Source organism: Trichomycterus rosablanca, chromosome 17, assembly GCF_030014385.1.
Source record: "Trichomycterus rosablanca isolate fTriRos1 chromosome 17, fTriRos1.hap1, whole genome shotgun sequence".
Classification (NCBI taxonomy): domain Eukaryota; kingdom Metazoa; phylum Chordata; class Actinopteri; order Siluriformes; family Trichomycteridae; genus Trichomycterus; species Trichomycterus rosablanca.
In genome coordinates, this window is record NC_086004.1 from 8,916,631 (window position 1) to 8,932,057 (window position 15,427).

At 37.1% G+C, this 15,427-nt stretch overlaps 1 protein-coding gene across 2 annotated transcripts; it reads left to right on the forward strand.

Annotated features, from left to right (window-relative positions):
* The first annotated feature begins 10,025 nt into the window (after positions 1–10,025).
* Positions 10,026–14,698, forward strand: fgf19 (fibroblast growth factor 19). 2 transcript variants are annotated; one of them, XM_063012956.1, is made up of 3 exons: positions 10,026–10,401; positions 11,386–11,489; positions 13,344–14,698. In XM_063012956.1, the coding sequence occupies exons 1-3, from the start codon at positions 10,215–10,217 to the stop codon at positions 13,656–13,658; spliced, it is 606 nt and encodes a 201-aa protein (XP_062869026.1). In that variant the 5' UTR covers positions 10,026–10,214; the 3' UTR covers positions 13,659–14,698. The 2 variants fall into 2 exon arrangements, with proteins under 2 accessions (XP_062869026.1, XP_062869027.1); XM_063012957.1 differs by having other exon boundaries at positions 10,340–10,405.
* The last annotated feature ends 729 nt before the right edge of the window (positions 14,699–15,427 follow it).

The window sequence follows — 15,427 nt, forward strand, 5'->3', positions numbered from 1 at the left end:
ATGTATGCTTTTTTATGGAACCACAAATAAAGTCTTTTTATTTTGCTTACTGGAAATGCACCTTTTTATAGACAACTGAACTGTTGAAAGAATCTCAAAATGCCAATTGCTTCTTTCTTTTGGTAAAACAACCAATTGAAACTGATGTTGTTTCTCTAAGCAGATTATTTAATACTTAAACTATCATTTTCATAGAGTTTAACACTTACCCCACCATGAAATTTGTAATACTAGCCTTGTATGTGTAAATGCTAGTAATGGGGTATTGTCCACTGCAAAGCTTTGTATAGTGTCGACCGTTCACAGTGAGGTGTGTTTTTGCAGGTTGTTGTAGAAATAAAGAATGATGCTGATGCCTCCGGCAGCCCAGCCTGAGGGGTGTATTTACAGTTTTTTTTTCTCCACACCCTCTTTGTAGGGCCAGCTGTGAGGTGTCTGGGATACTCCAGATGTTTGCACATAAGGACAAGGCACTTCAAATGGCTGTGAACATCCTAATTGCCCCATTCACAGTAAAAGTTTGGAGATATATGCTAGGGCATTTAAAGAGGAGAAACTGCATGGGCCTTTCCCTGTAATCAAATAGCTGGCTGCTGTAGTGGTCATGACAGGCCTGCCAGTCACTTTCTATTTAACGTCTCTTAAATTTCCCAGCAATTTTAAAAGCTAAGCTTTCCCTTGGGAACTTGAACTTGAACTCAGAGGGGCCCTGGCCAAGAAAATAAAGCCATCAAAAGAAACCAAACTCTTACAGCTACACAGTTGGGTAGATGTTGTTAATGTAGTGTTAATTAACCACAAGTAAACTATGCTGCCAAAAGTATGTAGACACCCCTCATAACTATTGAGTTCAGGTTTTTTTCAGCCATGCTCATTGTCACCAGTTGTTTTAAATGAATTATATGAAATAAAACATGGGCTTTTAGACTTTAGCTGGCAACAGTTTAGGAAAGGCCATTCCAGCATGAAGGTGTCACTGTGCACAGAGTGTGGTCCATGCAAACATAGTTGGACAAGCCTGCACAGACCTTTTCCTTTTGTATGAATTGAAATGCTGATTGCAAGCTATATACCTTCTTGTCAGTAGGTCAGGTGCCCACACAAGTTTGGCCATATCATGTAATTACCTAGTAATCTCCATAGACATGCATTGACAGTATACTAGGCTCTTAAGGACCTCATTAAACATAGCACTGCCGTTAGTATCTGCCAGTTTGTCCTTGTTGGGCCCTTAACTCTCAATCGCGTGCATTCAGTAAGTTGCTTTGAATAAAAGCATCTGCTAAATGTCATAAACGTAAATGCTACTTTTCAAAAAAGTCATTTTGTCACATGCATGGCCAGTGAGTGCTGTGAGTACTGTGAAAGGAAACACCAGCTACAACACCAACAACAGCTTAGTGCAATTTAATAGCTCAAAATTGTATGGAAAATGGGATCACTGAGTGCCAAGGTTTAGGTTTAGGATGCCTAGCAATCTCATGGTGAGGAAACAAAAATTATTTGGCCAAATAGTGTATTAGCTTTAACATTGACCACTTCTATATGTGTATATAAGTTGTAAAGCAAATTTAAGCTGTCACAGCTCACTAATGCTGAATAAAAGTGTCTGACCCAAGCTGGAATTCAAGGCAACGCTGCCATCTGGTAACCTTATTTATCATGGAAGAGGCAAAATGTGGTGTAAAGATGACAGAATCTGGAAACCAGAATTACCTTTCACCAACTTTGGCAGATTTATATTTGAAAGAAGCCAAAGAATACCTTCAAGTACCAATATCTACTGTCACTTGTTAAATAGAGTCTGTGCTTGTCCATAATATTATGGCCAACAATCTCATGGAAATTATTGGGTCATTGCTTTACACGGCTATATAAACTTTGTAAGACTAAGTGCACCCAAAATTGCAAAAAACGCTTACGGTGGATGCTCCCATATCACAAAATGACATTGGCCCTGTACATACGATTAAGATGTGTGTGAAGTCTAGGATAAAGTGTCTCCCATGGCTTTCTTGATTACCAGATTTAAAATTTATTAAACTATCATGAGGAGCACTGACTTAAGTAGTTTTCTATTTTCTATTGTCAATATAAATAGAAAACTATTGAACAGTGGTCCAACATCCCACCACAAAGTCTTGAACAGAGCATTTCTTAAGGGCTTTAAAGAAATGACTTTTTATCTTGAACAAAAACAGTGCAAAAACACAAGTGAATGTAAGAAATTAGAGGAGAAACGAAGTACCCTAAATTTGGCAGTAATCCTCCCAGCCATTAGCCTGGGCACTTTAAAGAGTGTGAGAGGGGATTTCACGTGGTTTTAATCAAAGTGGCACCAACAAAGTGGATCACAGAAAAGCTGAGAACAAGAGACATTATAGTCAAAACACAGTTTTGAACTTCAAAGTGAACGCTGAGTGCCTGCATACACAGACCTGATGAGGCATCAGTCAGGGAACATGCAAGCAAATGTGAGGCCTAATCAGTACCTTAAAAGCAGGCATAGACAGTAAGCTAAGTGGGCATGTGGGTCTAGTCAGTGGACACAATGAAAACTACTGACAGACATGATAAATAAGTGTATTTGGAAAAGTAGAACGTACATTTCAACTGTGGATAGTTTGATCAGTGGATATGAACCTTTATGTAGGGGTGGAGGTTGGGGGTATCTGGATTCAGACTAAGGTTTCCACAAGAGGGCAACATAGATATTGATATAGAAATAAGCATGCTTGTTAGGTGTAGTTCTTTATTTAAGATCCTGAGCAGTCTACAAACATAGTCTGCCTAAACAAATTTATAAACAACTGTAAATTTTCCTTCTGTGTATTATTATGTTATACACAATGATGTGCATAAAAACTTTTAAATACAGTGTATCACAAAAGTGAGTACACCCCTCACATTTCTGCAAATATTTCATTATATCTTTTCATGGGACAACACTATAGACATGAAACTTGGATATAACTTAGAGTAGTCAGTGTACAGCTTGTATAGCAGTGTAGATTTACTGTCTTCTGAAAATAACTCAACACACAGCCATTAATGTCTAAATAGCTGGCAACATAAGTGAGTATACCCCACAGTGAACATGTCCAAATTGTGCCCAAATGTGTCGTTGTCCCTCCCTGGTGTCATGTGTCAAGGTCCCAGGTGTAAATGGGGAGCAGGGCTGTTAAATTTGGTGTTTTGGGTACAATTCTCTCATACTGGCCACTGGATATTCAACATGGCACCTCATGGCAAAGAACTCTCTGAGGATGTGAGAAATAGAATTGTTGCTCTCCACAAAGATGGCCTGGGCTATAAGAAGATTGCTAACACCCTGAAACTGAGCTACAGCATGGTGGCCAAGGTCATACAGCGGTTTTCCAGGACGGGTTCCACTCGGAACAGGCTTCGCCAGGGTCGACCAAAGAAGTTGAGTCCACGTGTTCGGCGTCATATCCAGAGGTTGGCTTTAAAAAATAGACACATGAGTGCTGCCAGCATTGCTGCAGAGGCTGAAGACGTGGGAGGTCAGCCTGTCAGTGCTCAGACCATACGCCGCACACTGCATCAACTCGGTCTGCATGGTCGTCATCCCAGAAGGAAGCTGACGCACAAGAAAGCCCGCAAACAGTTTGCTGAAGACAAGCAGTCCAAGAACATGGATTACTGGAATGCCCTGTGGTCTGACGAGACCAAGATAAACTTGTTTGGCTCAGATGGTGTCCAGCATGTGTGGCGGCGCCCTGGTGAGAAGGACCAAGACAACTGTATCTTGCCTACAGTCAAGCAAGGTGGTGGTAGCATCATGGTCTTGGGCTGCATGAGTGTTGCTGGCACTGGGGAGCTGCAGTTCATTGAGGGAAACATGAATTCCAACATGTACTGTGACATTCTGAAACAGAGCATGATCCCCTCCCTTCGAAAACTGGGCCTCATGGCAGTTTTCCAACAGGATAACGACCCCAAACACAACCTCCAAGATGACAACTGCCTTGCTGAGAAAGCTGAAGGTAAAGGTGATGGACTAAACCCAATTGAGCACCTGTGGCGCATCCTCAAGTGGAAGGTGGAGGAGTTCAAGGTGTCTAACATTCACCAGCTCCGTGATGTCATCATGGAGGAGTGGAAGAGGATTCCAGTAGCAACCTGTGCAGCTCTGGTGAATTCCATGCCCGGGAGGGTTAAGGCAGTGCTGGATAATAATGGTGGTCACACAAAATATTGACACTTTGGGCACAATTTGGACATGTTCACTGTGGGGTGTACTCACTTATGTTGCCAGCCATTTAGACATTAATGGCTGTGTGTTGAGTTATTTTTAGAGGACAGTAAATCTACACTGCTATACAAGTTGTACACTGACTACTCTAAGTTATATCCAAGTTTTATTTCTATAGTGTTGTCCCATGAAAATATATAATAAAATATTTGCAGAAATGTGAGGGGTGTACTCACTTTTGTGATACACTGTATATGGGATAAAAATTTCTCCAAAGTCAGTTACAGTTGTGAAATAAGACTAAATAACGATTGATGGTTTAATTAAACAGTGTTTTGACCAATAAATGAAAAAATCTGACACTATGCTTCCATAAATAGATGAATAATTACTACATTTAAATTGTAAATGCTAGCCTGTCAACAAACAACACTAGGGCTTAGATCTTAATGATTCCCAGATCTTGCATTGCTTGGATCATTAGTTAAACTGAATAGGCGCCAACTTGGACTACATTAAGTTTCATGTGTGTCACAAAGCAAATCTAAACCAGAATAATCTGAAGAGTAAAACTGGTTGAGGGTATGTTATATATTTGAGTAACTAAATTGCTGTGTTTTTAACTGAATTCTCTAGTGATAACTTGTATTTTATTACTCCAGCCACTACAGTAAATCATGTACATTCTTTTATAACCACGTGGCTATTTGTAAACATATCTTACATAAATCACTAAGCTAAATCCCTATGTTTGCTATTTTTTTTACTGTGCAGCTAAATAATACACTTATCAACCACTTTGTAAGGAGCACCTTTATACCTGCTCATTCTTGTTAATATCCAAAAAAACAGTCATGTTGCAGCAAGGCAATACATAAAATCATGCAGACAAGAGCTTCATGTTCACATCAAACATAAGAATGTGGTAAAATGTGATCAGAGTGAATTTGAATGTAGTATGCTGGTTTGATCAGTAAAAATGGTAAAATATTACGCAGTATTTACATTGCTGAGTAAACATTACCAAATGCACTTCACCTATAGCTGCCAGATTCCAGCTGTGGTAATTTTGCCTAAACACTTGGCAAAATGACTTTTAACAGAAAACCACTAAGCACTAATACTATGTAGATGATTTAAAACATGATATGAGTTATTTTTGTTGGGGGACACATAATCCACATCTGCTTTCCAGACATACACAGATGAAAAAGTGTTCTGTACATCTGTGTCCTGTACTGTCTCTCTGCTGCTGTGACTGCCACTTATGCCACTAAAATCTATACCAACATTAAATGTCAACCTTATTAGAATAGCACACTTGTATGACAGCACATTCAATTACTACCCTCCATTTCTTAAAATTTTAAGACAAAGCCAGCAAAGCAATCAGATATGTTTCTGTAACCATGTGATCACAGATCTCTTTGTGGAAGAAACAGCTAAAATTATTCCATTCACTTTTCAAATTGCCTCACCTCTGAAAGCTTTTTTTGCAGGCCAGCTAGTAATTATGTTAGCAGATTACACATAGTGAACAATAGAAAGAAAGAACACTACATACACAAAACTAAAAGTGCACTAAATACAGTAATTACTAAAAACACATAAACATAGCAAAAAGGTTTGAAAGCCACTGAACAAGGCAGTCACTGCTGAGACATGATTATATACCGCCTCAACATATCACAGCAACATGGAGTAAAAGCACCATGCTCATTTTGCAAGATATGGGTACAGCTTATTAAGAAACAACATAGACAGGAAAAACACCAAAATATCCTTTTATCTACCAGGATATTATTACACAACACATTTTAAATAGACAGACTCGACCCAATGTCCTGATGTGATTGAAGCAGACTTACATTTTTCATGAATGAACTGATGTCATGAGAATGTAAAGGCTGAACAATGAATGTACTCATTCTTAGTAGCCACGCTGCACCTCTTTTGTCTGGGTGGGTCATTTTCTGGCTTAAACTGCAATGACAAAATAGGTCAGTCGGCTAAAATCCTTCATATGTCATCACCAGCAAAAAGTCAAGCTTCTGCTTTAGAATGACTTCACTTTTTAATTGTATTTTCACCAGCATTATACATTATGAAGAATCAAAGGATATTCACAGAAAAGGAAATGACTCATATACTACAGTAGAAAACACACTAAATGTAATATAGCACATTCTTAATTTACAAAAAACCTATACTTTATTTTGCAACTGATAGCGTTTATTGTTATGGATTTATGTATGTACGCTCCATGGAAAAAATTGTTGCATTTGTCATTTATTTTAAAATATTTGGTTTCGTCTTTTCTTGCATTAATAACTTCACCAGTCCTATCAGTTAGGTATTCAATCAATATTCTTCACTTTTTTACTAAATGTGTGAACAATTCAGCTAGTTTGTGGGTGCCTATTTCAACAGCTGTTCCAAGTAATCCTACATGTTTCTGAGTTTCCTTTGATGATTGCCTTTTTTCATATCAAATACAGTAACTTCAGTTTGCCACTCTTCCAACTCACCAAACACTCTTCACTAAGCTGGCCAAAAACTGACTCCTTTTTTATGCAAAATTTGTCCAGACATGCACCCATTGAAAATGAACAGTGGTGCTGTAATTAGTACATTTGATCAGCATTTTGTTGAGGAACTTCTTGTTACAGCTATTATTTCAACTATAACTTTGTAGATATTTTTTACACATTTTCCAGAATATTGACAGACACCTGCTACTAATCCAGTTCTGATGTTCTAAAACTAATTGAGTTGACTTCAATTGAGCAAACAATGAAGGAAAGCTTTAAAGGCCTAATGAGAGTCTGCGTTATGACAGTATTGTTGTAAGTTCATGTGGAAGATCTGTTTTATGTCTGTCACAAGATTCAAAAGATTTCTTCAAAAAGTCCTTCCAACTAAAGGCAATCAGACACTTTTAACCACACTTTCTAAAAGTGACCTGACTTAAAAATGACTTAATAAGTCGAAGTCTGCACATCTAAAGAAAAAATAGCTCATATGAATTCTACCTGAATCTAAACTAATTTCAGGGATCTAAACTAATTTAATTTTTACATTTAATAATAATAAAGCAAAGTTAAACACCAATACATGTGTGCATGTTAATTTTTTATAATGAATTAGAATTCAGGGCAGTTGTAGCCCAGTGGTACTGAACTAGTAATAGAAAGGTCGCGGGTTCAAGCCCCACCACTGTCTGGTTGTCACTTTTGGGCCATTAAGCAAGACCCTTAATCCTCAATTGCTTAGACAATATGCTGTCACAGTATTGTAAGTCGCTTTGGATAAAAGCGTCTGCTAAATGCCGAAAATGTAAATGTGAACGAATGATTATTATTATAGGGCGCCATCTACTGACTCTAACTTGTAATGACGGGAAGTTACTATTTTGGTAAGTACATGCTGCGTTGGTCGGGCAGTTGTCTATCATTTTAGGTACCACAAGTAAGTCAATTTATAAAGCATAACTTTACAAACAGCGTAATTCAGAAAGCTAGGCTTAATAAAAAAGTAAATTATGACAACAATTGAATTAAAATGATAAATACATTATTATTATTATGAAAACATGCAATTTCTTTAGAGGTTTTAAAGGCACGAGTGACAGAGTGTGCACATTAATTATTTTTTCTAGTTTGTTTTATCTGCATGAGTGGCACCGTGGGTCAGTGGGTTGCACTGTCGCCTCACAGCAAGAAGGTCCTGGGTTCGATCCCCAGATGGAGTAGTCCGGGTCCTTTCTGTATGAAGTTTGCATGTTCTCCCCTTGTCTGCGTGGGTTTCCTCTGAGAGCTCCGATTTCCTCCCACAGTCCTCAGGTGCATTGGAGATAAAAACTTGTCCATGACTGTTTGACATAAAAATTGTGAATTGATGATTTTTGTGTAACGAATAACCATGATTGTAAGCAAAGTGTGTAAAACCTTGAAATCCTAATAATGGTTTATTCTGGAAACAAATTAACAAATTAATTATGCTACTAATTAATTCAGGTGTCAGGTGAACTCAGAAACCTCAGCGCCATCTAAAACATAGGGAGAAGAGAAGATCCTCTTAATGGACTGAATGGTTTTGCTTAGTGAATGAGAGTAGTTTGTTTAAAGCGGGCTACTGTTTAACCCTGTGTAAACTAAACGCAGGGCACTACTACTCCTGCACACTGACAATTCATAAAAAAAAAGCATCAGGCATCAGGCGCAGAGTAAACAGCAGCAGCTGGAAAACACATTATTTGTGTTGGATGACCTGGATGTACAAGCACTATCTGCAGCAGCACCTACCTGCTTACACACGTGTTTGTGCTTTAGCCCTGGGAAGAGGTGGGCTTTGGGTAGCTTTGGGTTCATGTGCAATGCCAGAGTATAGTGCAGTTCCCAAAGTTGGATTGTTCGAACATACGACCCCCTTGTAGGTATTTGGTGGTATGGTTTTTAAAAATCAATGCATTAAAATAAAATGTATTTTATCATAACTTAATGTTACCAGAATATAAAATCAAGTAATAATCCATTGTTTTTATCGGGTTTAGGGTTGCTGTGTGTCTGGTGCTCCCCATGGGTAAATGGTAGGAATACACTTGCAGGGCAGCACACCAGTGACGTAACTACAGGGGGGGGTCAGGTGCACTGGGGCCCATGGCAGGGGGGGCCTTACGCATGTATTATGGCAAGCCAAACAGGAAATATATAGCAAACACTGATATATATGGAATAAAACTGATATATATATATATATATATATATATATATATATATATATATATATATATATATATATATATATATATGAGGGGGCCCAACATTTTTTTTGCACTGGGGCCCATGAGCTCCTTGTTACGCCCCTGCAGCACACACTTAGGCTACATATTCAATTACTCAATTACTCAAGGTCAGTTTATAATAGCCAATCCACCTTCTGCAAGTTTGTAAGATTTGAGGAAACTCTTATCTTGTCATTGAGATGACTTGTGGAGGTCCTTGCAGACAGTATGCAGAAGTAAGATTACACCCTGGTCCTCTGGACCCATGTTGCTGTGTGGCACCCAAAGCCAGGGTTACTATGGGTGAAGAACTACTCAAAAATTAAGTTCAAGGCAACACTGGACAGATCACACTTTCAAGGGCAATTTGAAAAAGCCAGTCCAGCTTTTAGGTGTTTTTGAAATGTGGAGTTGGACTGGACAAAATCCAGCAGTGACCAAAGGTGAGAACTGAACTGAGACCTTCAGAACCACTCAACCAGTTGCACCACTGTGCCAATGCAATTTTGACATTTAGATTTCTAAAGAGTTTGGCATACATTATTGTTTATAACATTTGAAATCATGCATGTTGCAAAACATTTAAAGTGCCAAAAAGATTAAATAGAGTGTTTTTGTTAAGCATTTAACTAATCAGTTCACACATTAACCCCTCTCAAACGCAAGGAAAAAAATCAGTATTTATTTTAGCATTATTAAAGAACTTGTTAAGGGCTATTAAACGTTTAAATGATTCTCTTGGGTGTAAATGAGTTAAGAAATGTTAATTTAATGCGTTTCAGGGTGGTGCAGTACCCCACTGTGACACTGACCAGCATTAAAATGTTATTGAAGTTGCATAAATGTAATCAGTGAATAAATTAGTCAAACTAAAATAATAAAAATAATTATACAGCCATGTAGTACATCCAGGTATAGTCTATAACCTCTAAAAGTCAAGTTTATTTCTGTGTTTGTGTGTGTGTGTCCAATCCTCGTCAACTGTTGGATTTCCAGATCCCGTTCGTAGAATTCACAAAAAGGGGAAACGGCTTATCGATTGACTTATAAACAGAAGCATTTAAAGGGTCACATGCGCCAGGTCTACTGCACTACTGCACTAGACCAGAAAAGTCTGAAACAGGGCAGACCATCGCGATCAGACAGTGGTGTGTATAAAGCATCGTGTTGGACCACTCGTTACCAGGAATACACACAGAGAGAGAAGAGAGAGACATGCTGCTAGCCATTATTCTTATAGTGTGCTGGATCGATGTTTTACTGGCAGACTCAGGACCACATTTATCCAATGACTGGGGTGAAGTTGTGCGCCTGCGGCACCTGTACGCAGCCAAACCCGGACTGCACCTGCAGATCAGACAAGACGGAAAGATCGGAGGATCGCATGAGCAGACCTCGCTCAGTAAGTAAGCAGAACAAAGTCTGTAGGCCTATATAGCATACAATATATTGTAGTACCAAAAAGGTTCCATAGTGTATCACAATAATAGAGCCTTCTTTGGAATGTGAGTAGTTAAAATCAAATGTTTGTACACATCTTTAAAGGACACATGCCATATTTTGGGGTGTCAGTGATTTCTGCAACTCTTCTTTTTATTTGACGTAATTTTGGGAACACACATTGTTTTACTGCTTTCATGTGATTATTGTGGTTTCTGAAAATGTTTTTTTTTTTTCTTTTTGCAAAAAAAGAGTGTTACACAAAGTTCTACAACTTTGTGGCTTGACCTCATGAGAACTGACTCCAGGTGACTTATCTGTATCTAGTCTATCTGTATCTAGTAAACCTATTAAATAAAACGTACAAATTGACTGGGCTGTGTGATTGGACAGTGCAGCTTGTAGACCAGACATGGGTGCCAGACATGGGTTCTGAGAACCTGGGTTTGATTCTTGCCTGTTTGGAGTCTGTAAGGAGTACCATGTGGTTTTCCTCCGGGTTTTCAGTTTCCTTTTACTTCTCGAAAACAACGAACACGTCTTTTGACTATTAAAAACTGCCCCTATGTGTAAGTGAATTAATGGGTGTGTGTGAAGCTTTGCGACTGGAGTTACTGTAAGTGTGTGGTTTAATGTGACGTTTACAGGTATGACGTAAGTACATTAAATAACAGTAGGCTAAAGTAACTGTTTTATGCACTTTAAAAAAGGTCTTCACTGATGTCTGACAAAGACTTTTTCCCTTTGTTTTGAGATACTTTGTGCTTAAAGGGTCTTTTTTTATCTTGACCATTTTAAACAAATATAATATTGACCATTCTATTAAAGTTTTTGTCGGACCACGAAACTGCGCATCTTGTACATCAGGTCACACTTACACTTTAATTTAGAAGTGATTTTGAATCTGTACTGCAGTGAGTTAACTGTGTGGCTCTTGTTTTTTCAGGTTTGGTGGAGATTCGCAGCGTCGGTACTGGTTATGTGGTTATTAAAGGTGTTGCGAGCTCCCAGTATCTGTGCATGGAAGCCAACGGGAAACTGTACGGCTCAGTAAGTTATTAAGCTTTGTGGGTGATCATTTTTGAACACATGGTTGATACTAGAAATTTGTTGTTATTAAAAGGGTCAGATTTGGCAATTTGTATCTATAAGCAAAAACACTACAACACCAATAGAGCCAGTGGGCTATAAAGTAGAAGAAACTGAATTATTATCTAGTAGAAGGCGTTTTTATTTAAATGCACTTTCGAGTTTATACCACAGTAGTTAAGGTACTGGACTAGCAGAGGGTTGCTGGTTCAAGCCCCACCACTGCCAAGTTGCAGCTGTTTGGCCCCAGAGCAAGGCTCTTAGTTCTCCATTGCTCTAAGTCTCTTTGGATAAAAGCATCTGCTGAATGCAGTTAATGAATTGTCATTTTTTCTTATAATTTCCTGCTTAAAACTCTGGCATAACACAACCTTTCTGATTATAAAATAGTTAATGTTGATTTTCTCTATTTGACTTTTTAGAAAGGTCTATCTAACTGTAAACTGTATTTAAAACTACACAAATGGATTTATGATTTATTACAGAAAATATGGTTTTAAAAATGGTTCTTAAAATAATCAAAATCAATACATGTATCTGCGTTTGCCATCTTTGATCTATTAAATGTAGTGATATTTAGTTATTAATTACTCATATGTGATTTTAAATTTTGTTTTGTTAACATATTTTAATAGTTTAATTAATACATAAAATAGCACTTTTGCACCCCAAAGTCTTACAATTTTTAGAGGTATGAATGCCCCAATCATTACTCCAAATGCTTACTTATTCATTCATTCACTTCTAATAACTTTACTTTGGTCAGAGTTGTGGTGAGTCCATTACACACATGGACAAAGTTCATTGCAACACACATTTACACCAGATTAAATCAGTCTCTGGGGTAGTCAGAGTAGACATTTAGGGAAATTCTACATGTAATAAGTTTCTAAAAAACATTTTAAAAATATTATGAGAATATATTTACAATATTTTGGCTTATAGTAAAATATGTACTGTTGATATTACTTTATATTATTAGATTTGTTAAGTTGTTAATAACTTTAAACAAGAAGAATGAAATGATATGGAAATAAAATAAATCCATTTGGAGGATGGCTACTGACCTTTTTGCACTACAAATGTCACATGGGTTCAGTTTTAGATATTTATGATGAAATATAAACCCTTTTTGTTGTTTGTGCTAAACAAAGTTAAGGGCAAATTTAAGGACAACAGTTAGGACATTGTGCCACTATGTTGCAGTGTTACTTTTTTATATGTTGTGCTATGTTAAGTTATTAAAAAAAAAACATTAGGACACAACCACATCTGGCACAACAAACACATACAATGTCTTTAGGCTATTTCAAACCAATAATGCCTTTTCTACATACTGGTAACATAACTGTTACCAGTTTTAGTTATTTGTGTTCAAACTACCCAAGGTTATTAGAGTTCAACAGTTAGATTTCAAAGGTTCATTTAAATTACCTGAAGAGCAGGACTAAATATCATCAGCATGAGAAACTTCATTATTATTATTATTATACATGTCCTGTACTCTAAAACTGTTTTAGTTAATATAAGAAAATGACAAAATTGGCCAAATATTATTGACGTCATCTTTGCAACCTTTGTCCTGTGCTGAGTTTGCATAGCAAAAATCTGAATGAAAGCAAAGAGGAACAACCTTGGCTTTTTGTATGTACACAGCAAACAGTAGTCTAAGAACTTAAAGTGAACACACAACTAATAAAATAGGCCAGTAAGATATATACATTTTATACTATATGACACACTGCATATGTTTGCTATTTCATCTATTGGTTCTATTCATTATTTGCCCCTTCATTTCATTCATTTTCCCTATAGCACATCTTTGTTAAGGATGACTGCTTGTTTCTGGAACAAATTCTACCAGATGGCTACAACATTTACATGTCAGGCAAACATGGAACCATTGTAAGCTTGGGTGGTGGAAAGAACCGACGGCAAAGTGCCCTTTCACAGTTTCTGCCCATGCTCAATATGTTGTCACAAGACCCTGCAGAATACACCTCAACAGAAGTGCATTCTCCAGTTGACCCAGAACAGGATCTTCACTTAGGTGTACAAGCAAATAGCATGAAATCCTTTGGAAAGATCTCCCAGATTGTCATTCAAAGCCCAAGTTTTAACAAAAGATGAGAATAGCATAGAGACCATCAAAAGATCTGACTTGAAGATCAATTTCCTATGCAGAGGCAAGAGGCTGAACGGTACCAGCCTGGCCTGAAAGCAGAGCCCAAATGAACAGACAGAACTCACAGACGATGGCAAGAGGAGGATCAGATTTCCCAAAGATCAATTTCCATGACTGATGATGGGGTTAGAGAGCTTTGATGTAAACATCTCCAAATGTTAAGGCTAAAAAAAGTCTTCTGTTTTGCATCAGCTTCAGTTTAGATTTATATGTTTCTGATGATAAACTTTACTGCAATGTAAAGATTCTGATTATTATTGTAAAAGTTTTATACATCTTGTGATGACTGGAATTTGTACTTGCATTTATCTGTGGCTGCATTTAATGAAGATGCCAAAAAATTATATTAAAGGTTTACCTTTTGAAAACACATTTTAAATGTTATCTTCTACTTCCAGCCTTTTTATGGATTTGTTTGTGTTTATGGGACATTTCATAAAAAGACACATCTAACTCAGGTAAAACTGCTGTTTACTAATGCCTTTATTCTAGTAAGAGTCAGTTGGTCTGCTGTCACTCAGAAACATGCAAACAGAAGACACACATTTAAACACTTATACTGACTGAGTGTGTTATAGTGTAGCCAATATGTCCTCTGCATGCTTTTGGTAGGTTGAAGGAACCATAGTACAAAAGGAAACCATGTGGACATGAAGACCTTGTGAAACTCCTCACAATAATCACTTACTGCAATGCTGATTATAGAAATATTTTTAATATATATGTAGTACAAACTAAACAAAATTAAAAACATACGGGCAACACTCTGTACGTAGTTAGTATGTCTACAGCAAGTCAAGTGCCATTAGAATTGGAATGGCATGAATTGTAATTATGAAATGTATTTGCACACAACACACATGTAATCACACAACCAACACACAACATTGTATTTACGATGAGACATTGGTGCCAGCTTACCAACAAATTCCCAACAGGTTCTACCTTTCTTGTTGCTATCAATAAACACGTTTGGTAAAAATGACTAATTTTCTCTTCTTTTCATTCCTTTAATTATTATTTTTGACAAAGTGAGGTAATATGTAAGATAGGACATTGATAGCTCAGTGGTTAAGGTACTGGACTAGTAATCAGAAGGTCGTTGGTTCAAGCTACATTACTGCCAACTTGCCTCTGTTGAAACCCTGAGCAAGGCTTTAACCCTTAACTGCTCGCACAGTATTCAGTAACAAGTGTTAGTTGCTTTGAATAAAAGTGTCTGCTAATTGCTGTAATGTAAAATTGCTTAAAACTGAATAAATGTAACTGTATAATTAAAACTCGCAATGTTATTAAAAAACGCAAGAATATTATTAGGGCCATATGGACATTTAACGTCATAGTTAATCATTTTGGATATGTTTAGTAATTATATAGGAATGTCAATTAAAGGTGAGTATACGCCAGAGTGGATTTATTTAATATTATTTATTTACCTGTTTTTAATATTCGAGGAATAGACAAAAAATACTTTAATGTTAAATTGACTGCCAGATCGTAGAATATTACAAATTACAAGAATTGCATTAATGTTGTTGGATGTTTACTATAAAACGTTTTACAACAACAATTTTACACCCCTCCAAAATTGTTAAATTCGATTTTCTAACTACATCCATACAACTTTAAAACAATGTCATGAACCACGTGTGAGTTTACAGGGAATGTCCGCAGGACCACATTTGTTGATATTATGTCTCCATCTACTGGTGAA

What these genes read in the sequence shown, in the direction of transcription:
- fgf19 (XM_063012956.1), top strand. Translation starts at nt 10,215, where the DNA reads ATGCTGCTAGCCATTATTCTTATAGTGTGCTGGATCGATGTTTTACTG. An exon ending in GCATGAGCAGACCTCGCTCA is followed by an intron (nt 10,402 to 11,385) that starts GTAAGTAAGCAG and finishes TTGTTTTTTCAG; the next exon opens with GTTTGGTGGAGATTCGCAGC. An exon ending in ACGGGAAACTGTACGGCTCA is followed by an intron (nt 11,490 to 13,343) that starts GTAAGTTATTAA and finishes TTTTCCCTATAG; the next exon opens with CACATCTTTGTTAAGGATGA.